The sequence below is a fragment of the Arvicola amphibius genome, chromosome 12 (genome assembly GCF_903992535.2).
Source record: "Arvicola amphibius chromosome 12, mArvAmp1.2, whole genome shotgun sequence".
NCBI classification, from domain to species: Eukaryota; Metazoa; Chordata; class Mammalia; order Rodentia; family Cricetidae; genus Arvicola; species Arvicola amphibius.
Genome location: NC_052058.2, coordinates 31,020,810 through 31,044,346, shown reverse-complemented (window position 1 = coordinate 31,044,346; position 23,537 = coordinate 31,020,810). Strand labels below are relative to the sequence as shown.

The 23,537-nt window shown below is 43.8% G+C and overlaps 1 protein-coding gene across 1 annotated transcript; it reads left to right on the top strand.

Annotated features, from left to right (window-relative positions):
• The first annotated feature begins 925 nt into the window (after positions 1–925).
• Plac9 (placenta associated 9) lies at positions 926–23,180 on the top strand. Its single transcript, XM_038309536.1, has 4 exons — positions 926–1,031; positions 20,153–20,250; positions 22,591–22,714; positions 23,071–23,180. The coding sequence occupies exons 1-4, from the start codon at positions 977–979 to the stop codon at positions 23,079–23,081; spliced, it is 288 nt and encodes a 95-aa protein (XP_038165464.1). The 5' UTR covers positions 926–976; the 3' UTR covers positions 23,082–23,180.
• The last annotated feature ends 357 nt before the right edge of the window (positions 23,181–23,537 follow it).

The following is a 23,537-nucleotide window of genomic DNA, read 5'->3' as shown; positions in this document are numbered from 1 at the left end:
CTTGTGAGGTTATACTGAGGATGAGAGGGGGTATGGCGGAAGAGAACACCAGGGTTTAGCTCCAGTTTATACCGTCTCTGACATAGGCAGTTTAGATGTCTCTGACTCTGGCTGTGCTCTCCCTTTTATCTACAATAAACTTTTCATACCTAGGAGCAGTCATGTCCCTTCCTTTTTATTTCTTTTATTTTTTCCTCCATTCACCAAATACTCCCTAGTGCACGATTAACATATTTGCTAACTGCTATGGCTTCAGTTCTCTTTCATCTCTGGGACATCCCTTGCTTTTAAACTGCCTTGCAAGTTGTAACTTGTAAGTGATAAAGGTGAGAAATAACTCTCTAGATTTGTAAATTCCACCTGAGATGAGTTCACCTACTGCTGGTTTCGTCGCTTACTGGGTGATAGGCCAGGCGCCCTCACCGGCACAGACAGACAGGTCGATACCCCGGGTCTGAGTAGCTGTTTGGACACCTTGTAGCATCTCATTCCTTTACTCTTTAGTCTCTTTAGTAAGGAGTTAAATGGTCTTTATCAGTGAGTTTCTATGGACGGCAGCGCTAGGTCTTCAGTTTCCTCTGTCCAATACCATGAGCCTTCATTTTCTGGTTCAGAGATAGTGCTTCAGATCCTGCGCGATCCTGGGAGGGACATAGAGGAAAATCCTCATTTCTGGCCTCAGTCTGGTTGTCTGTGGAATAGGCTTATAAAGAGTAGTGGCCCCCGAAGCAGCCTCCTCCCCCACTTCTCTGTGGGGTCAGGGGCTGGAAGGTCTGCCCCGAGGAGAGGTGGCCTTGGGATGGGATCCTGGGCTGGGCCTTCTCGGTGGGTCTTCTGGAGGGGGCGGGTTCTCTGGAGCCAGAAACCCGGAGCCGCCCAGGAATTTTGGCTGGAACTGCATTTCCTTGGGCCGGGCGGGCGTGATCCCGAGGAGGCGGCTACGGACACACAAGCTGTGCTCGGTTGGCTCCTCATCATGCAGCCGCTACTCTGCGCCCTGGCCGGGCTCGCTCTGCTCGGCGTCGAGGCGGGTGAGTGGGATCAGGGACCCAGGGACACCCCCGGACGGCGAGGTAGGAATGAGAGAGGAACCAGAGACAGAGATACCGGGAGAAGGGGAGGGACGGAAAGGTGATGGTGACAGAAAATAGAAACACTGTACAGAAAAGGGAAGAGATCGAGAAGAGAGATAAGAGAGGGGACTGAGAGCGAAAGAGGCTTTGAGAATAACGCGTCTGTACGAGGAGAGCTAGAGCAGGGAGTTTGAGAAAAACACAAACAAGAAGGAAAGAAATGGGAATGCAGGAAGAAACAGGGAAAGAAAGATTGGGGGAAATGTGACAACCGGATGCCTAGGAGAGCGCGGGCAGCCTGGGCGGAGGTCCGGTTGCAGGGTGTGGCTGCCCTCGGGACAGAGCATCCAGGGAAGGACCGCAAAGGGGAAGGAAGAGGAGTGAAAAGGGTCAGTGATCCAAGTAGGGTCAGCACCACCATTGAGGAGACAAATGGAATAAAGGTACCGTCTCACCTTCCAGGAAGCTGGAGGGGTCTATAGTGAGGTGAGGGGGGGCATCTTCCAGTTTCCCAGAACGATCCAAGGGCTATGGCTCATCTAGTAGTCTAGGCAAGGAGTGAGCTCGGGCCTTAAAGTGCCAAGGCAGACCCAGCACCAAACCTCAGTCCTCTGGCTCTTTGGGGTTCTTGCTCCAGTCAGGCAGAAATGCCTGGCACTAAGAGTGAAGCTCTGACTGTTTTTTTCGACGCCCACACAGAGAAGGGAGACTAACTCCCTTCCATAGGAAGTAATTCCTATGGGGCGAATCTCTTTACATGTCACAGCATGGCTTCCGGAAGTGTAAGAAAGACCGTGCCCACCAGGGAACAAACACTAGTTCTCTCATCATCAACCCCTCTAGCCTCAGTTTCCCCATCTGTTAAGGAGTGACTGGCACTCTTTGTAACTCAGAATCTGCTCACAAGGCACAAGCTCCTTTCTCCTCCCCTCTCAGACTCTCCTGTCAGCTCTGCATGGGTGGCACAGGGCTTAGCTGGTGCCTCCCAGAGAAAGGAGCTGTCCCTGCTATGAATCGCTTTTCCTACCCCTTTGAGCCACGACCTTTTTAAACATTTCTTTCTTTCTGATATGCATGGTCATTGCAACAGATTAAGAAGAAAGGATAGATGTACCAATGGGGTTTCCCAAGTTTTCACTTCTAACCTCTCAATCTTCAGACACTATCCCACACTTAACTTTCTAAAAATATTTTCAATACTTTCCTTGTACATACTGTGGGGTACAGATTTTGCATGACTTTTGACTATGAAAATGATTTGAATACAAAAAATAGAGTTTAAAATGACAGCACACATAAAAATGGATTACTAAAATGTAATTATACTATAACTATTAAGCAACCTTACCTCTGCTGTCATCCTTGGGTTATTTTAAAGGAAATTCCAAGCACTGCGTTCATTTTTTAAGTTTATGTGTTTGACAATTTCATGCATGTGATGAATTTTGTCGTTCTCACACCCCTCCCCCAATCTGTTTCCCTCACTGAAACTTTCTTCTGAGCAAGTCCCTCCACCACTTGCGTGTTTTCTTTTTAGTTCCTCTTTTTAAAATATTTACTTTTTTATGTGTGTACGTCTAAGATTGTGTACGTGCGCCACATCTTTGTGCAAGCCTGTGGAACTCAGAAGAGGGCACTGGATCCCCGGGAACTCGAGCTGTAGATGAATGTGAGCCACCACATGGGTGCCGGGGAATGAACTCAGGTCCTCTGCAAGAACAGTAAGCACTAGTTAGTTAGTTAGTTAGGTAGGTAGGTAGGTTTTTTTCAAGACAGGCTTTCTCTGTGAAACAGTCCTGGCTATCCTGACACTTGTTCTGTAGACCAGACTGGCCTAAAACTTACAGAAATCCACCTGCCTCTGCCTCCCAAGGCATTGTTGGGATTGCGTGCACCACCACCACCAGGCCAACAGTAAGTACTCTTTTTTTTTCTGTTGTGTTTGTTTCTTCCCCGTCTGCACGGCCAGCCTTCCCTCTGAGCTGAACTACAGCAAGGGTAGAACCTCCTGACAGGGTTGGTTTTTTTTGTTTGTTTTGTTTTTTGTTTTTTTGTTTTTTTTTAAATTGAGCTATACATTTTTCCCACTCTCCTTCCTTCCTCCTCTCTTCCCTTTCACCCTCCCCCCCACCACACACACTCCCAATTTACTCAGGAGATCTTGTCTTTTTCTCCTTCCTAGGTGGATTCATGTATGTCTCTCTTAGGGTCCTCTTTGTTGTCTAGGTTCTCTGGAGTTGTGGACTATAGGCTGGTTAGTCTTTGCTTTATGTCTAATATCTGCTTTATGAGTGAATACATACTGTATTTTTCTTTCTGGGTCTGGGTTAACTCACTCAGTATGTTTCTTTTTTTTCTCGTTTTGTCTATTTGACAAGTTTCAAGATGTCATTGGTTTTTTTTTTTAACTGCTGAGTAGTACTCCATTGTGCAAATGTACCACATTTTCCTTATCCATTCTTTGGTTGAGGGGCATCTGGGTTATTTCCAGGTTCTGGCTATTACGAATAATGTTGCTATGAACATAGTTGAGCACATGTCCTTGTGACACGATTGAGCATCCTTTGGGCATATACCCAAAGTGATATTGCTGGGTCTTGAGGTAGATTGATTACTAGTTTTCTGAGAAACTGTCATACTGATTTCTAAAGTGGCTGTACAAGTTTACACTCTCACCAGCAATGGAGGAGTGTTCCCCTTACTCCACATCCTCTCCATCATAGACTGTCATCAGTGTTTTTGATCTTACCCATTCTGATAGGTGTAAGATAATATCTCCAAGTTGTTTTGATTTGCCTTTCTCTGATGTCTAAAGAAATTGAGCATTTCCTTAAGTGTCTTTCAGTCATTTGAGATTCCTCTGTTGAAAGTTCTCTGTTTAGGTCTGTACCCCATTTTTTTATTGGATTATTTGTTCTTTTGATATCTATCTGGTTTCTTGAGTTCTTTGTATATTTTGGAGAGCAGTCCTCTGTCAGATGTGGGATTAGTGAAGATCTTTTCCCATTCTGTAGGCTGTTGTTTTGTCTTATGCGTCTCAGTTTCAGGAGGTCCTATTTATTGTTTGCTTCTCTCAGTGTCTGTACTACTGGAGTTATATTTAGAAAGTAGTCTCCTGTGTCAATGCATTCAAAGCTACTTCCCACTTTCTCTTCCATGAGGTTCAATGTGGTTGATTTTATGTTGAGGTCTTTGATCCATTTGAACTTGAGTTTTGTGCATGGTGATAGATATGGATCTATTTGCATTCTTCTACATGTTGACATCCAGTTATTCCAGCACCACTTATCAAAGATGCTTTCTTTTTTCCATTGTATAGTTTTAGTTTCTTTGTCAAAAATCAGGTGTTCATAGGTGTGTGGATTAATTTCAGGGTCCTCAATTCGATTCCATTGGTCCATCTGTCTGTTTTTGTGACAATTCCAAGCTGGTTTTTACTATTTTTTTTATCTTATTTATTTTTTTGTTTTTTTTTTTTTTGAGGCAGGACTTCTCTGTAGCTTTGGAGCCTGTCCTGGAACTTGCTCTTGTAGACCAGTCTGTCCCCAAACTCACAGAGATCCACTTGCCTCTGCCTCTCAAGTGTTGAGATTAAAGGCATGTGCCACCACCTCTCGGCTCATCCAGCTGGCTTTATTACTATAGCTCTATAGTAGAGCTTGAAGTCATGGATGGGGTGATGCTTCTGCAAGTTCCTTCATTGTACAGGACTGTTTTGGCTATCCTGGTTTTTGTTTGTTTGTTTGTTTCTCCATATGAATGAAGTTGAGTATTGTTCTTTTAAGGTCTATGAAGAATTGTGCTAGGATTTTGATGGGGATTGCATTGAATCTGTAGATTGCTTTTGCTAAGACTGCCATTCTTACTATGTTGATCCTACCTATCCAAGAGTGTGGAAGATCTTTTCATTTTCTGATATCATCCCCAATTTCTTTCTTTAAAGACTTAAAGTTCTTGTCATATAGATCTTTCACTGGTTTGGTTAAAAGCTACCCCAAGATATTTTATGTTATTCGTGGCTACTGTGAAGAGTGATGTTTCTCTGATTTCTTTCTCAGTACATTTATCATCTGTATATAGGAGGGTTGCTGATTTTTTTTAGTTAATCTTGTATCCTACTACAGTACTGTAGGTGTTTGTCAGTAAACAGTAAACATTCTTAACTCCTGAAGCATCTCTCAGTCCTGTACTTAGAGTGTGGTGTCCAGAATCTTACATTTTATTTATAAACAGAACTGCAATGCCATCATAAATAATAATAATTCCCTGTCATAAAACATTCATCATGTTCAAGTGTCCTTGATCTTGTCATGTTTTCTGTTTGTTTGCTTCGTTTTTACATTTAATTTGTTTGATCCAAGCAAAGGTTACATGACTGGTTAAGTTTGGTTGACATGTCTGCTGTCTCTTTAAAAGTGTAATCTCGGATTCAATTTGCCAGTATTTTATTTAGTGTTTTTGCATCAGTGTTCATAAGTGAGATTGGTCTGTAATTCTCTTTCTTAGTAATGTCTTTCTGTGGTTTGAGTATCAGGGTAATTGTAGCCTCATAAAAAGAGTTTGGCAATGTTCCCTCTGTTTCTATTGTGTGGGATAATTTGAGGAGTATTGATATTAGTTCTTCTTTGAAAGTCTTGTAGAATTCTGAGCTGAAACCATCAGGTCCTGGGCTTTTTTTGGTTGGGAGACTTTTGATGACTGTTTCTATTTCTTCAGCAGTTATAGGTCTGTTTAATTTGCTTATCTGGTCTTGATTTAATTTTGGTAAGTGATATTTATCCAGAAAGTTGTCCATTTTCATTAAGTTTTTCAATTTTGTGGAGTACAGGTTTTCAAAATATGACCTGATGATCCTCTGTATTTCCTCCGTGTCTGTTGTTATATCCCTCTTTTCATTTCTGATTTTGTTAATTTGAATATTCTCTCTCTGCCTTTTGGTTAGTTTGGATAAAGATTTGTCTATTTTGTTGATTTCAGCTCTCAGTTTGATTATTTCCTGCCATCTAGTTCTCTTAGATGAGTTTGCTTCTTTTTGTTCTAAAGTTTTCAAATGTTCTGTTAATTCACTAGTGTGGGATTTTTCCAATTTCTTTATGTAGGTGTTTAGTGCTATGAACTTGCCTCTTAACACTGCTTTCATTGTGTCCCATAAATATGGGTATGTTGTATGGTCATTTTCATTGAATTTTAGGAAGTCTTTAATTTCCCCCTTTATTTCTTTCTTGACCCATTAATGATTCAGGTGAGCACTGTTTAATTTCCATGTGTTTGTGGGCTTTCTGGAATTAGTATTGTTGTTGACTTCTAGTTTTAGATCATGGTGATCTGATAAGGTACATTGGGTTATTCCAATATTTTTGTATTTGTTGAGGTTTGTTTTGTTACCAAGCATGTAGTCAATTTTTGAGAAGGTTCCATGGGATGCTGAGAAGAAGGTATATTCTTTTCTGTTTGGATGGAATATTCTATAGATGTCTGTTAAGTCCATCTGAGTCATAGCATCTGTTAGTTCTCTTATTTTTCTGTTCATTTTTTGTCTGATTGACCTGTCCAGTGGTGAGAGGAAAGTGTTGAAGTCTCCCACTATTAGTGTGTGGGGTTAATGTATGATTTAAGCTTTAGAAGTGTTTCTTGACATATGAGGGTGCCCTTGTATTTGGGGCATAGATGTTCAGTATTGAAATTTCCTCTTGATGGATTTTTTTCTATGACTAATATGAAATGACATTCTTTGACTCTTTTGATTGATTTTAGCTTGAAGTCTATTTTGTTAGATATTAGGATAGCTACACCTGGTTGTTTCTTAGTTCCATTTGGTTGGTATATTTTTTCCCAACCCTTTACTCTGAGACGATGTCTGTCTTTGAGGTTGGGATGTGTTTCTTGTATGCAGAAGGATGGATTCTGTTTTTGTATCCAGTCTCTTACCTGTGCCTTTTTATAGGTGAGTTGAGTCCATTTACATTAAGGGATATTAGTGACCAGTGATTGCTATCTCCTGTTAATTTAGTTTTCATCGTTGGTGATGCTAATTTGTGCATTTTTTTTCTTCTTCGGGATTTGCTGTTATGAGATCATCAATTGTCTGTGTTTTTGCTGGTGTAGCCATCTTCCTTGGGTTGGAGTTTTCCTTCTAGTATTTTGTGTAGAACTGGGTTTGTGGCTAGGTATTGGTGAAATCTAGATTTGTCATGAAATATCTTTTTTTGTTCTTCTATGGTGATTGACAGTTTTGCTGGGTATAGTAGTTTGGGCTGTCATCTGTGGTCTCTTAATGTCTGCATAATGCTTGACCATGACCTTCTGGCTTTCATTGTCTCCAATAAGAATTCAGGTGTAATTCTGATGGTCTACCTTTATATGTTACTTGGCCTTTTTCCTTTGCAGCTCTTAATATTATTTCTTTACTCTGTATGTTTAGTGTTTTGATTATTATGTGGCAAGAGGACTTTTTTTTGATTCAGTCTATTTGGTGTTCTGTAAGCTTCTTGTATCTTCATAGGCATACCTTTCTTTAGGTAGGGAAAGTTTTCTTCTATGATTTTGTTAAATAAATGTTCTGTGTCTTTGAGTTGAACTTCTCCTTTTTCTATACCTATTATTCTAAGATTTGGCCTTTTCATGGTGTCCCATATTTCATGAATATTTTGGGTTAAGCTTTGTTAGATTTAATGTTTTCTTTAACTGATGAGTCTATTTCCTCTATTGTATCTTCAGCGCTTGAGATTCTCTCTTCCATTTCTTGTATTCTGCTGTTCATGCTTGCATTTGTAGTTCTTGATCTTTTTCTTATGGTTTCTGTTTCTATAATTCCTTCAGCTTGTGTTTTCTTTATTGTTTCCTGGATAGTTTCTTTTATATGTTTGAGTTCTTTTTCTTGGTTTTCTTTAAGTGATTTGCTGATATCTTCCATTTTTTTTGTTTGTCTTTCCTCCATTTCTTTTTTAAAAATATTTGTTCATTTACTTATTATGTATACAATATTCTGTCTGTGGGTATGCCTGCAGGCCAGATGAGGGCACCAGACCTCATTACAGATGGTTGTGAGCCATCATGTGGTTGCCAGGAATTGAACTTAGGACCTTTGGAAGAGCAGGCAATGCTCTTAACCGCTGAGCCATCTCTCCAGCCCCCCTTTCCTCCATTTCTTTAAGGGAATTTCTCATTTCATCTTTAAGAATTTCAAACATTCTCTTGAAGTTATGTTTTAGGTCATTTTCTTCTGGTTCATCCATATTTGGTTGTTCAGATCTTGCTGTTGGAGGGTCTTTAGGTTACTACAGGTGTTGTGTTGCTCTCTGTGGTGTAGCATGTGATCTTACCTTTTCTACTCATCTTTTCCTCTAATAGGTGTGGTTGGGGCTGTCTGAGATTCTGTTGAATAATCTTCTAGGTGCCAGTGAATCCAATGCTCAGATGGTTGTTCCTCATGCTACAGTCAGTGTCACAGTTCTAGTTACCCCGTTGGTTACTCCTGTTCCTAGAGATAGCTCAGTGCTCCTGTGGTTTGGACTGCTCCCTTAAAGTTTGCTGTCTCAGGCCTACTTTGGCCTAGGCTACTGGATTTGATCTGTTTCTGTAAATCCTGGTGTGGATCTCCTCCTGCAGAAGTCCCTGGCTTGGAGTTGGACCTGTTCTGGTAGAGATCACAGACTCTGGATCTGGTTGTTAGCTCAATCCTGATCTGCCAGTGTTCTGGGACTGGGTTGGTTCCCAGGACTGGATTTGCTCCTGGCTTCTGCTCCTGGTGGAGTTTGTTTCCTCAGGCTCTCTCGGTCCTAAGTGGCTAGTTCAGTCCCACTCCTGTGGAATTTGTTGCCCAAAGTGGAGTTCCTTGCCTCAGGGCAACTTTGGCCTAGGTTACTGGCTTTGACCTGTATTTATAAATCTTGGTCTGGACTCCCTCCTGCAGAAGTCCCTGGGTTGAAGTTGGACCTGGAAAGGTTTCTGATTCCAGTCTACTGCCTCGGAGGTACCAGGCTCAGGTGCACCTGGACCCACAGAGGACCTGTTTACTTCCTCAGAGGTCCCAGACTCACACTCAGACCCATAGGGGTTCCAGGTTTCTACCTATTCCCTTTGATGTCCTAGACCAATGCCCCATTCCACCACATCTTTATTATTTTAATTGGATGTTTTTGATTCCTGCTAAGGATAGACTTCTTTTCTTCAAAGGCATTTATGATTCTTGTAAACTATTTAAGGCTTTCTAAATTGTCACGTTGGGATTTTCTCATATTATTCTGTTTACATATTGAGGGAAGTAAAATGGTTTGTATTATAAAGATCTTTAATTAAGTAATTTGTGTATTATTGTACCTGTGAGGTTACAAGCCACAGTGCAAGTGAGGAAGTCAGAGGATGACTTTGTGGAGTTGGTTCTCTCTTTCCACCTTTATGAGGGTTCTGAAGATAGACTTCAGGTCTCCAGGCTTGTGCTGTTGTATAAGTCATGTTACCAGCTCCCTTTATGGAGACCTTTTCAGAGACCAACTTCAGCTCAGTTCCTGTTTGCACACTGTCCACTGTCACAGAATTCTCAGTGTCTTTCTTCTATTTATTTACCTAATTTCTCTCTCTCTCTCTCTCTCTCTCTCTCTCTCTCTCTCTCTCTCTCTCTCTCTCTCTCTCTCTCTCTCTCTCTCTCTCTCTCTCTGACAGGGTTTTCTGTATAGCCTTGGAACCTGTTCTGGAACTTGCTCGGTAGACCAGGCTGGTCTTGAACTCACATAGATCCACGTGCTTCTGGCTCCTGAGTGCTGGGATTAAAGGTGTGTGACACCACTGCCTGGATCTTTTATTTTTTTATAATTAAAAATATTATATGTATGTATATGTGTATATATGTATGTATGAGTTTTTGAGTTTCTGTGGGCCATGTACAGGCAAGTGTTCTCAGATGCCACAGAACATAGTATCCTAGAACTGGAGTTTCAGGCCATTGCTGGGTCCTATCCTACAGAAGGGCAATAAATTGCTTAGCCTTCTATTCATCCCTGTGTCTCCTCCTTTATTTTTTTTTTATTTTATTTGATGAATACAGGTGTTTTGCCTGAATGTATGTCTGTGCACACAACTGTGGTACCCACAGAGGCTAGAAGAGGATGCTCTAGAACTGGAGTCACAGATAGGTGTAAGCCACCATGTGGGTGCTAAGTATTGAACCCAGGTCCTCTGGAAGAAAAGGCAGTGCTCTTAACTGCTGAGCCATCTCTTCAGTACCCTGTATCTCCTCTTGTAAGCAAGTATAACTACCCACACCTTTGGATCATAGCATTTCTTACTACAAGAAAGAAAGAAAGAGAGAGAGAGGGAGGGAGGGAGGGAGGGAGGGAGGGAGGAAGGAAGGAAGGAAGGAAGGAAGGAAGGAAGGAAGGAAGGAAGGAAGGAAGGAAAGGGACCAAACAAACATGGGAGAACAGAGACAGAAAGCCATCCTGTGTCTCATACCTTTGTAGGTTCCCCCATTTTACAGATGGTGTAAGAAAACATGACCATCACTTCATAATAAGAGTGCTGGGCAGGGGAGGCTGGAGTGTAGCTCAGTTGGTAGAGTGCTTGCCTAACATCCATGAAACCCCAGGTTCAATCCCCAGCACCCATGCAGCAGGTGACAACCACCTGTAACTCCAGTTCCAGGGAATTTGATGCCTTCTTCTCACCTCCAAGGGCACCAGGAATGCATGTGATGCACAGACTAACACACAGGCAAAGCACCCATACACATTACAAATAAATAATTTTTTTTAAAAAAAAAAAGAGCACTGGGGACTCAGAGTAGCAACATCAAGGTAAGTTATTTTTTGACCTTGCAAAGTTAGGTGTCAGCCTACAGAAAAGATAAAAATGGCTGGCCCACCAGTTTGGCACAAAATTGTGTATCTTATATTCCTAATCACATTTCCCTTCCCCATGAATTCCTCATCAGCTAAGTTCTTTAGGGAAGTACAGTCTTCCTGGTGTCTAGTATTACTACCTCTCAAGATTCCCCAATCTATTTGTTCAGGATTCAAAGCCTTATCTGATGTTCAAAGATGAACCTGAAATTCAAGATGCTCTCCCTTCTGATACAGGGGCTCAGTCACAGAGCCTAACTTTTTAAGTCAAAGATAAACTAAAAAGCTCCCAAGAAGCAGGCACTAGCTGTGAGCTAAGGGAGACAAGAACCTGTGCATGTATGCTTGCATGCGTGCATGGATGCCTGTGAGCATGCTGTCTAAGGGAGAGACAGACAGGAAGATAGAGAAAGACTCACTATGCCGCCCTGGCTTGTCTGGAACCCATTATGTAGACTAGGCTGGCCTTGAACTCATAGAGGATCAGCATGTCTCTGCCTCTTGAGTGCTGGAATTGAAGGTGTATGCTATCATCACTGAATTCTAAATGCTGTGGAAATTAAACATAATTATTTAGTTCTTACAAGGGGAGACGGTGGGGAGCCCCAGTGTAGAACTTCCTTTACACAGTCACATCACCAACAGGAACAGACAGTGCCAGGTGGTTGGATTCCAATCCTGTCACAACCACCTTTCTGCCATGAAATCTTTTGTATGTCACTTAAACTTTTGATTTTGTAAAGTAATAATAATAATAATAATTTGGGGTTTTGCTTTGTTTTTAAGACAAATACTTGTTGTGTAGCCCAGGCTGGCCTCACACTTGCAATTCTCCTGCCTCAGACTCTCAGGTGTTGGGATTACAGGAACACCCCAAACTCCATGTAGAAAAACAAAACAAAAAATATTTATTTTTTTAAGGTGGGGGAGTATATATAATCCAGCACACGGAAGGCTGAGGTGCCAGAGGATTAAGAAACAAAAGAAGAGTGACTTTATTTAATACCAAATGGTCAGCCCTGACAACATACATAAAAGTAACATTATATAGACTGAGCAGGTTATATTTAGGAATATATAGTACATGTATACATGCATATAATAAAAATTAATGGAAAAAGGCCATGAATTTGAAATAGAGCAAAGAGGGGTATATGAGAGGGTTTAGAGAAAGTAAAGGGGAGGAAAAATGTTGTAATTATATTATAACCTGAAAACTAAAAGAGGAAAAAGACTAGAATTAAATGTCATATCCATATATACATTCAGCAAAAAGCTTGGCATGATATAGGACCATAAAGCAATAGTAACTTAGAAGACAGAGTATGGTTATGTCCATTCTAAAACTAGCAAAAGCCAGGATCCAACAAATGGAATTGGTATGCAGCAGATGATCCAGTCAGGTCAGGGCTGTCCCAGCATCCTTGTTGGAGAAGCCCCTCTAGAACATGGTACCTTCTGACTTTCCACGTAGATTTAACCCTAGAGAGATGCCCTTCTATCCTAGAACCTGATCGAAGTGATCTTGATTAGGTTCTAGACTCCATGTGAGGCAGAGCAAGGGGCTCCCTGACAAACGTGCTACACCATCCTGAGCCTATTATTTGTTCATCTGGTCAATGCTTTCTGTTATTGTGATGAACACTGTGGCCAAAAGCAGTTTGGAGAGGAGTTTATTTCATCTTACAGTTCATTAAGGGAAGTCAGGGCAGGAATTCAAGGCAGGAACGTAGAGGCAGGAACTGAAGCAGAGGCTGTGAAGGAACACTGCTTACTGGCTTGTTCTCCAGGACTTGCTCAGCCTGCTTTCTTATAGAACCTGGGACCACCTGCCCAGGGGTAGGACTGCCCATAGAGAGCCAAGCCCTCTATATCATCATTAATCAAGAAAATGCCCGGCGGTGGTGGTGCACGCCTTTAATCCTAGCACTCGAGAGGCAGGCAGATCTTCATGAGTTCGAGGCCAGCCTGGTCTACAGTGTGAGTTCCAGGACAGCCAAGGCTGTTTCACAGAGAAACCCTGTCTCAAAAAAAAAACAAAGAAAAAGAAAAAGATAATAAATGTCAATCAAACTTCCCCACAGGCTAACCTGAAAGGGTCAGTTCCTCAACTGAGGCTCCTCTCTGTAGGTGACTGTAGTGTGTATCGAGCTGGCATCCTCCCTGTGGTTCACAGGCACCTTTAGGTGTGGCGTCACAGCAACTCTGCAAAGGAGACAGGGCAGAACAGACAGATCTCTTACTTAACATGAAGTTGAGTGAGAAGCAAAGAACATCCCGTAGACTGTGCCTCTGACTTCCAATTGTAGGCTGGTGAGGTTTAACTTGGGTGGGTTTGAGGCCTCAGCATCCTGGGATTTGGAGAGGGTTAGCTTATTATAATTAGTAGTTTAAAAAATATGGGGTAGCTAGACAGAATCTGGGTTCATGTCTAGCCTTAGGAATAGAGCTGCCTCAGAGCTTGCCCTTCAGCCAGTCTGGTTTTGAAGGGACACAGGAGAGAGAAGTAGACAGGAGGTGGTGATTGACAGGGGCTTTTCATAGGATGCAGCTTTACTTGCATCCCAAGGAAAACACTAACTGAACCCCAAAGAGAAAGCATGGGAAGGACACAGATACGTTTCCCAGTATCCCAGGAGTCTCAAATTCATTTCCGGAAAAAGACTCCAAACAAAAGAAGGAGATAGAGCACGCCTCTCCCTAAACAACAACAAAACAAACATGTCTTGAAATCTAGCTCTCTCTTAAAGGGCTTAGGGATCCTTGGTCTTTTTCAGCCAGAGCAGTCCCATGCAGACTTCTTCATACAATCCTTTTAAAATATCATTCCACTTCTTTTTAAGAATCATAATCCGTTGATGGTTTTGAACGTGTCACAAATATTTATACAAGTACTGGCTGTGGTAAAGTTTATTATCCTATTATACTGAATGTGGTCAAATATCATTGACCCCAAGTGGCCAGTGTTGCTGGTAAATATAGAATATGGCTTTGTAAGTTTGGATACTTTCTCCCTGCGTGAGTCCTGGGTGCCGTGGAAGGGCCGTGACTGGGTGGGGCCATATAGAAGACAAAACTGGTGGCCAAGCTTCTTTGGTTAGTTCAGCCAGTCCAGCACCTCTCCTGGTCTCTGGCCTCCCCTCACCACAGGATGCTACTTCACCATGGTCACCATCCAGGGTACAAACAAGGCTTTAATCAGAACCAGGCTAAAGAAAACAACCTATACCCTAGGAAATCCATTTCCAACTAACAGAGTAGGGAGGGCAGAGAGAGGGAGGGAGGGAGGGAGGGAGGGAGGGAGGGAGGGAGGGAGGGAGGGAGGGAGGGATGGGAGGGACGGGAGGGGGAGGGACGGGAGGGACGGGAAGGGGAAGGAGGGAGGGGGAGAGGGAGAGAGACACACACACTGGGGAGGAGAGGGAGGGAGGGAAGGAGGGAGGGGGAGAGGGAGAGGGGGAGAGAGAGAGAGAGAGAGAGAGAGAGAGAGAGATGAGAGAGGAGAGAGAGAGAGAGAAGAGAGAGAACAAGCCCGATTTTTGGCTTGCCTAATTTTTTTTTTTTTACCAAGACTCCCCCTCCCCCCTGCTTACTCAACCTAACTTGGTCCTCTGAGGCCTCAGGCAAATTCTGAAAGATTGACAAACTCCAACCTATTTTTGGGACACAGAGCCTCAATCCAACCCCAGCCAGCGTGGTAGAGGAGACTGCAGAGGCCAGAAAGTTAATGGCTGAGGGTGTAGGCTGAGGTTCTCTTCAGGGAGGGAGCTCTTTGTGCAGGACAGTTTTTAGGGTTGTGCTCCAAGCTTTCTGTCAGACTAGTCTCCAGGAGGCCTGGATGAGCTCAGATCACAGCTCCATCCAGATGTGAGGGATTAGGGCGGAGGGGAGCGACCTCACCCCAGCCTCTTCCCCTGAGGGATTCTGAAGCCAAGTTAGACCTCATCACAGCTCTGGAGAACAGTGTCTGAGGCCAGTAGAGAGAAGCAGATGCTTGCTGCTCAAGACACCCACAGGCACAGCCTTCATGGGTAAAGGATCTCAGCAAGTGCAAGTAACCTGGCTGGAGGCCCCAAGCAGAGCATACAGAGACTGTGTCTATGCAGACTCCCACCAGAACAGGCTCATCTTCCCAGAACAGCCCACCCTGGAGTAAGAAGAGCCCTTCCTGCCTTTTCTAACTCTCTCCAGGCTGAGGCTCTGGCTTCAGCTGAAACAAAACGTGGAGTCCCTTCACTAAGGCTAGTCCCTTCACTAAGGACCTCTTCTCCTGTCCCTCAAAGGCCATCTCAGATCACGGAGCGCAGCCTTCCAGAAGGGAGGTCTGAACTGAGGATCTCTTCCTCGTCCCCACCATTGTATATCTGTCCATTCAGCCCATCACGGATGGCTTCTGCTTTTAGCTAACAATCCCACCAGGCAACTGAGTTATAGAATAAAAACCTCAAGGGGTAGGGAACATGGCTCAGCAGTTAAGAGTGTGTATCACTCGTCTGGAAGACCTTAATTCAGTCCCCAGCACCCACATTAGGTGGCTGACAACTGCCTGTAACTTCAGCTCCAGAGGATCTGATGCCGGCTTCTGGCTTCTGTGGGTACTTGAACTCAAATGCACATACCCAGCACACAGATCACAGATGCAGTCACATACATGTAATTTAAGTATCTGGGTCAGAGAGATGGTTCAGCAGTTAAAAGCACTTTCTGTTCTTCCAGATGACCTGAGTTCAATTTCTAGCTCCCACAAGGAGGCCCACAACTGTCTTGTCTGAAACCCCAGGACCAGAGGATCTGATGCCCGCTTCCGACCTTCTCAGACACTGTGAGCCTATACTGCACTTATGAACATCCCATAAAATAAAAATGAATTAAATAAACAAATAAAGCTATATAAATAAAAGTAGAGGGATAGCCGAATGGACTCCCAGGACCTTTGCTGTGAACGCCCCTTTATGCTTCTTGTTGTCCCTCCACCAGGCCTGGGTGATTTTGAAGTAAATCTAAAGCTAACATTTTAGCAGGGAATATTCTAATATGGGTCTCTCAAAGACCCATTTTTTTAAAAAAATTATTTGTTATGCATAATATCCCAGAAGAGGGCACCAAATCTCATTATGGATAGCTGTTAGCCACGGTGTGGGCATTGAGAATTGAACTCCATTCCTCTGGAAGAACAGCCAGTGCTCTTAACCTCTGAGCCATCTCTTCAGCCCCCAAAGATACATTTCTACAAACATAGCCAGCATACCACTTATCCTTGCTGCTTTCCTGTTTGGTATAGGAGGTCCTTCTGTTTATGTGCTGCTTTTGAAGTCAGCTTGGGTGCCTGCCCTATGGAACATCGCTGAGCACTATTGGCAGACAAAGAGGGAAGCTTGCCGCATGACTCAATTAACTGCGCCATCTTTCTGCAAAGCAGACTTTATTTTGGTTGTTGAATTATTCCACTTAATGCCCTCTGGCACATTTTCAGATCCAGAGCTCAAAGAAAATACTGACGAAATGATTGGACCCTCAAATGTGTTACCGGTCTTTTCAAATTCTTCAGCTGCTCAGGCTGATAGGCTGTTGGGACCTCAGTTTATCTTCCCCAGTAATGTTTACCTGAAAATACTCTTTTTTTTCTGTGCAGAGGAAGCCTGGCCTGTATTTCCCACTGCCTTGTATTCTACCTGTTTGTCTTCCAGCTTCCTGTCAGAGGGAGCCATTGTCTCAGGACAACTAGCGCGATTCCTGGCTTCTAAGTCTCTTTCACCTAGAGGCAGAATGCCCTTCTCTCCAGAGAAGGTTGCTCTTGTACCAGCTGTCCTAAAGCCTGCAGCTTTTCTTCTGTTAGAGGCCACTGTTTAACCCATATTGGTTTCTCAGTTAACCATTTTAAAGACAGGGCCTTTAGTACCTCTGAAGGTTTGTCAATTGTTTTGTGCTTTTGTACAGCATGAATGGCTGGAGACCTTTGCCATAATATCTTCTAATATCTTCCCCAGAAACATAAGTTTTGGGGGCTGCAGGAATGTTAATCTGGGTATTCTATTGCTGCAATAGGCCACGACCCCACAAATTCACTGTAATATTAGCTACATATGGCCTTAGCCTTCCTCTCTGTCCTTTTGGCCCTCTGCATTAGACCCATCTCATGCTTTGTTTTACTTGAGATAGGATTCCAGTTTCTAGGAATTGAACATCTACCTCTTGAAGAGGCCAATTTGGATGCCAAGCTTGGGGGTAATGATATTTATATCCGCATCCATGTCTAGTAAGCCTTTAATAAAAATGCCATTTATATATACTCTTAGCTTTGGTCTTTGATCACTTATAGAAGTCTGCCAGAATATACATTTCCTATGTCCTACTGGAGTGTTGATCCATCCTCCACATCTAGTCCATCATCTTGACCAGTATGGGTTTTTACAATAGGCACTGGATTTTTAAATTTTTCTGGTAAGATACGTTCTCCACAGTAACTGGGAATGATTGGACCACGTTCATCATGGGGGTCTGCAAGAGGCCCCCCAAGAAGTTTCCCGATGGTGTTGGGTTGTCTTGTCTGTCTTTTGTTGACCTAGATTCATTGGTCCAATGTTGGCCTTGCCACACCTCCTACATATACCTGACGGCTGAGTCCTCCTATTTTTGCCATTTCCAGAGGAGACATTATTTCTAGGAATTCCTTGTCTACAATCCCTTTTCAGATATCCTATTCTACCACAATTAAAACATTTGGTATTTTGATGTCTCCTCATACCATTAGAAGTTGCTTCTACCCAAGCTTTAGTACTATAGTCAAGTGTCTCAACATACATTGTATGCAAGATTCATTTATTCATTGGTGCTGATCTGACCTTTAAAGACCCAAGGATCTTTTTGCATTCTAAGTTGGCATTCTCAAAAAAAAAAAAAAAAACCCAAAGATTTAATTAGTACAGATCTAGCTTCTGGGTCTGTTACCCCTATTTGTACAGCCTTAGTTAATCTTTGGAAAACATCACTAAAGGGTTCTCTCTGATCCTGATTAACCCTAATATATGATCTCTTTTCTGGTTTCTGAATCCTGTCCCAAGCATTTAAAGCTGCTGTGCTACATAGAGACAAGGTGTGTTCATGGTAAAGAGCCTGATCCTGAGGATCAGAGTAAAGTCCCATGCCCAGAATTTGATCTTGGGAAATCTCAATTCCTTTTGCTTTTTTCTGTTGTTCTAAAATTGAATCGAATCTTGTGGCATTGCTTTGTTGCTTGAACCCCACATTTTGACCATTACCCTAATGAATGTATTTCATAAGATACAATTGCATGTTTAATTTCCTTTACATCAGTCATACATATGGGCTCCCATGTATATTCTTTGGCTACTTTAGGGTATTTGGTGTCCGGTGCTCTTTCTGATGACATCACTGGAAAAGCAGGTAAACTCTGGGTAAGCTATCCTGGAGTTTGGTATGTACTGATGAGGCTAAATTTTGTCTTTGTATGTACCTTTTGTCCCTGGTCATTCCAAGGCAGAACAGTGTATACATAATAAATAAATAAATCTTTTTTTTAAAAAAAGAAATGATACAGTCTTTACAGACTGATAGTGTCCAACTAAAAGGGACATTCAGTACTCTGGAGAAGGATACAACCAATATGACAAATAAAACCTAGTCAATGACAGAGGGTACTGAGACATTGTCTGAGAGAATTTGTAATGTTGAGTGTATTAAACAGACTCTGTTGAAGGGTTGTGATAGATTGACTGATAGAATGTCTCTCCAGGAAGGTAATATGCATGCTATAAAAATTATGTCCAAGGATGAGACATTTTTTTCACCGGACAGACTTTACACCTTGGAATGCTCATTGAGGGCATTAAAACAGAACACTGGACAGGGGATCCAAACTCTATAAAAGGTGCCAGTAAAAAGATTTGAAAAGATTAAGGAATTTATTGAATTTAATGACCAGGGAAAAAAGGTACATACAAAGACAAAATTTAGCCTCATCAGTATGTACCAAACTCCAGGATAGCTTACCCAGAGTTTTACCTACTTTTCTGGTGATATCATCAGAAAGATCATCTGCCACCAATTGTAATAGCTCAATCTGGGAAATAACCAGGCTAACTAAAAGATAAACAATTATATTTTTATTTATTATAAGGTGGAAAACTCAAGAAACAGGAACAAGAAGTCCAAGCTCAGCTGTGCTGCAAGGGAACCACAGAGAGAGCACCTGGGCTGTGCACCCATTTTTCTCTGGGTCCCAGAAAGCCACACCCTAACTTGATCCCACCTCTTGAAGATAATTGGTTAACAAAGCTTCCCCATCAGAGGTACATAGGCAGAAGTGTGTCAGGATAAATGTTTGCCCCCAATTTGACGAAGACAGAATTGTAGGCTCTGCCTTTATAAGCACTTAACATACTTGGCACCATACTCGGGGATTACCTGGTAGGAACCTGGTCAGTATCCATCGTCCTGGCCAGTATTTAAAAAAGCTTACTTCAAATTTGTCTCAAAAATTGTGGTAGTGGTAGCCAGGTGGGATTAACAGCCATCATAGTAGGTTAGACATCTGATCCTCTCGCACTAGCAGTGTGGCTTCGGGCATGACCTCTCACCCCTCTGTGCATTAATTTCCTGGAGTACAAAATGAGGCTCATGTCAGGACCTCCTCAGCATGCCACCTGGTGTACAGCAGCTCAGACTGACTGGTTCCCAGTGCCGAGGCCACTCAGTCTCCTCCCTGGATTCTACCTGATACTGTCTGACTTATTCCTTCAAACATGGATTCCTGTCGTCACTGCCTTTCTCTAAAGTTGCATCCCTCCACATTCTCTAGATCTGAAATTCAAAGCACTCCCTCCAAATATTCATGGAGGCTCATGGAGGCCTTGGGTCCATGTGCTACCCTTGGTTTTGATCCCAAGACCCTGTGCTGGTCGAATCTCCCACCCACCTGGTTCTTTGCAGGCATTCCAGTTCCCTGGATGGTTTGTCCAAGGAAGATTTACATCTCTCCATGTCTTTGCAAGCAACCAAACCTTCCCTGTCTTGACTTTACCCAGCCTAAGCACTGCCTACTTGATGGCGCCCTCCTGGTTCTGGAGACAGCACTTAGGGTGGTGGGTCATCTTCATCCTCCCTCTGCATATCCTTGTGTCTGATTTCAGCACCCACGTCACTCAAGCCTGGTGTTGTACAGGACTCTCTAGTGCCACAAGGAAACCAATGGCCCCATAGTAACAAGACTTGTTTTCTCTACAGCTGCTGAGTCCCCCGGTTCCTCCAGAGAAGATCTAGCCTGGGGCCCAGGCTGTGACAGACATGTGGCTATCCAAGGCCGTTTAGACATCATGGAAGAGGTAATGAGGGCATGGGAAGAAGGGATTGTGAACTTCATGGCCATCTGCCAGGCTTTGTGCGGTATGATCGTCAGGAAACGCAGGCCAGTGCCTGTTTCTCAGCTGCTCTAACTAGGATATTGGGCTGAGCAATGTGTTATATACCCTACCTCTCAGAAAGCATCACTTACACCCAGCCTGAGATTTTTTTCTAAGTTGGAGAAGGTGTAAGTTCCACCATCAAATTTTGTGGAATAGCCATGAATCATAACTTGGGGTTCATAAATTTATATGGGGGAAAGTTTTATCTTCATTCCTGGAAACTTTTAAATTCTTTCCTGTAGTCAGAGGCATGCTCATTTATTTCCCAGCCGCTCAGACCAGAAATAAACACACAGAAACAATATTAATTGCAATACTTTTTGGCCAATAGTTTTAGCATATTTATAGCTCTTATATCCTAAACTAACCCATCTCCATTAAGCTGTGCATCACCACAAGGTTGTAGCCTACCAGCAAAGTTTTGGCAGGCTTCAGCAGAAGCATCTGTCTCCTGCAGCAGCTACATGGCTTCTCACTGATTCCACCTACTTTCTCCTCTATCTCTACTTGGAATTCCTGCCATACTCTATTCTGCTAAGCCACTGGCCGAAACAGCTTTATTCATTAACCAATAAAAGCAACACATATACAGGACTTCCCATACCACTTCCCTTTCGCCATGTGTGTCCCAGGGATTAATTTACATTGTTAGAGTTTGTGGCAGTTAACTTGACCTGCTGAATCACATTGCCTGCCTTTTTAAAAAATTACTATTATTAATTTTATTTGGTGACGCAGGGTCTTACCATGTAGCCATGGCTGGTTTAGAACTCACTATTAAACCAGCCTGGCCTGAAACTCATGGCAGTCGTCCTGGCTCTGCTCTTGAGCGCTAGGACTACAGGCATGGACCCACACACCCTGCTTCAGTGTGTCCCTATACGCCTTCGTCTTGTCAGGATGGCAGCAATCACTGGGCCTGATGGTAGACTGTTACTTAGTGAGTTAATAAGCACATATCCTAGGATATGGACATTTTGCTTTTTGGGGGGGATAGCTCAGTCTGTACAGCACCTGCCATGTAAGCATGAGGAGACATAGTGGCATGCCGGCACCGGAGGGAGAGGAAGAGACAGGAGGGTCTTTGGGGCTCGCTAGCCAGTCAACCTAATCTAATCATTGCCAGTAAGAGCTCCTGCCTCCAAGACAAGGTGAGGCCTGTGTGAGGGCTCACCAGGTGCTGGTCATCAAGCCTGATGCCCAAGTGTGAGCCCCAGGTCTCTCTCTTCCCCCTTCTTTTTTTTTGTTTTTGTTTTCTGTTTTTTGAGACAGGGTTTCTCTGTGTAGCTTTGGCTGTCCTGGAACTGGCACTGGCTCTTTAGACCAGGCTGGCTTCCAACTCCTGTCACTATTGCCTCGCCTAATCCCTAGAATTTTCAGAATTTTCAAAGTAGAGAGAGAACAGACCTCTACGCACTCCCATAGTGAGTGTGCCTCTACACACACACACACACACACACACACACACATACACACCCCACACACACTGCACCGCTCCTAAGACTGACATTTGGCATTTCTGCTTCCTTACTCCCATAATGATAAAACAATTATTGGAGAGACAAACTCTGAATCCCAAACTGGCCTGGAACTTGTGGTGATCCTCCTGTCTCAGTCTACTGACTTTTGACCTTACAAACATCAACAACCAAAATAATATGTAGTTTTTAACTTTTGAATGCTATTCTAATGTACTTGATATTCTGTTCTGAAGTCGGGCAGTGGTGGTGCACGCCTTCAATCCAGCACTTGGGAGGCAGAAGCAGGTGAATCTCTATGAGTTCGAGGCCAGCCTGGTCTACAGAGCCAAGGCTACACAGAGAAACTCTGTCTCCGGGGGGAGGGGTAAGTACTTTTATTAGGTTGCCAGCAGGACCTACAGCAACACACATCCTTTTAAGCAATCCCTAGGAAAACTTTAAAACCCCAAACCTGTCATGTAATAAAGGTGCCACAAGGGGGCGGTATGACAAAAGGAAGGTGCACTACTGCTGCCAAGTCCCAAAGAAAAAGGTGTTCAGGAGTTCCCTTTGCGTGCCAGGGCAGGAGGATCCTTCAGAGGCTGAAGGGGGCAGCCTGTGGTGGTGTTACCTGAGGAAACTGAGCAGAGACTGGGTGAGGGCCTGGATTCCCCAGCACCCAGTTCCCTCTCCACTGCATTACGCTGGGACCTAGGGCACAGTGGAATTTCTTTAGGATATCACTAAGCTAAGCTGAAGGTGGCCCAAACCCCTGTGCTTGACTTTGCCCCCACTGCAGACAGTGGAGAAGACAGTGGAGCACCTGGAGGCAGAAGTGACAGGTCTGCTGGGCCTGCTCGAGGAACTGGCTTCGAATCTACCCCCAGGGCCCTTCAGCCCAGAACCGGACCTGCTAGGAGGTGGTGAGTGGCTCAGAGGGCAGAGGGCCACCTGCTGGGCCTGTCCTCTAGGGCCGCTGGCAGCTCCAGCACACTGGTGGAGCCAGAACTCAGGGGATGCTATGCACCCCCAGGGACAGAAGGAGTAGCACACCATAAGTCTTCAAGCATTCTGGTCTGTGCTCCTCTGTCTATTCTCACCCTGGGCCCTGGCATCCTATTGATGCTCTGAGCAGCCCCCAGATCCTTTCTTGAGCCCTGTGTTTTGGTACTGTTATCCCAAGGGACTGGGAAGCTGGAGGGAGGAGGTTGTAGGGCACAGCAAGGATACCCCTTCAGCATCCTCTGCTGCTCACTCAGGGCACCCCCTTTTCTTGCAGATCACTTCTGACCATCAGGGGTAGTGGAACCTGGCAGCTGAAGAACCAAGTCAGGCTTCTTGCCTTCTTGCCCCACCTCTATGTGAAATAAACGCTACTACTCGGGCCTATGATTGCTAACAATGACCTCTGTAACCACAGTCCCAACTCCTGTCATACTCCCTGAACCCCACATGCTGTTCTGGCCCACAGACCTGGGTAACCTGGCCATCTTTTATAGGGACAGACCACAGAAACTGATTCACACCAAGTGAGGCACCTGAGGCCCAGGATGGTAGCAGGACACAGAAAGCCCTTTGTGCAGCATTGCTATTCAAACCGTGGCCACAAAACATCAGTAGTACCACCCAGAAATACACGGTCATCTGGGTCCCATCCAGCCATCCCCCACATCAGAATCCGTTTTCATCTGATCCCCCACTCTGCCCTCCTGGTGGTGACAAGTTGTGTGCCCATTAAGAATCCTG

Coding starts and splice junctions, on each gene's coding strand:
- Plac9 (XM_038309536.1), top strand. CDS start 977: ATGCAGCCGCTACTCTGCGCCCTGGCCGGGCTCGCTCTGCTCGGCGTC. Junction 1,032..20,152: donor TCTGCTCGGCGTCGAGGCGG/GTGAGTGGGATC, acceptor TTTTCTCTACAG/CTGCTGAGTCCCCCGGTTCC. Junction 20,251..22,590: donor GTTTAGACATCATGGAAGAG/GTAATGAGGGCA, acceptor CCCCCACTGCAG/ACAGTGGAGAAGACAGTGGA.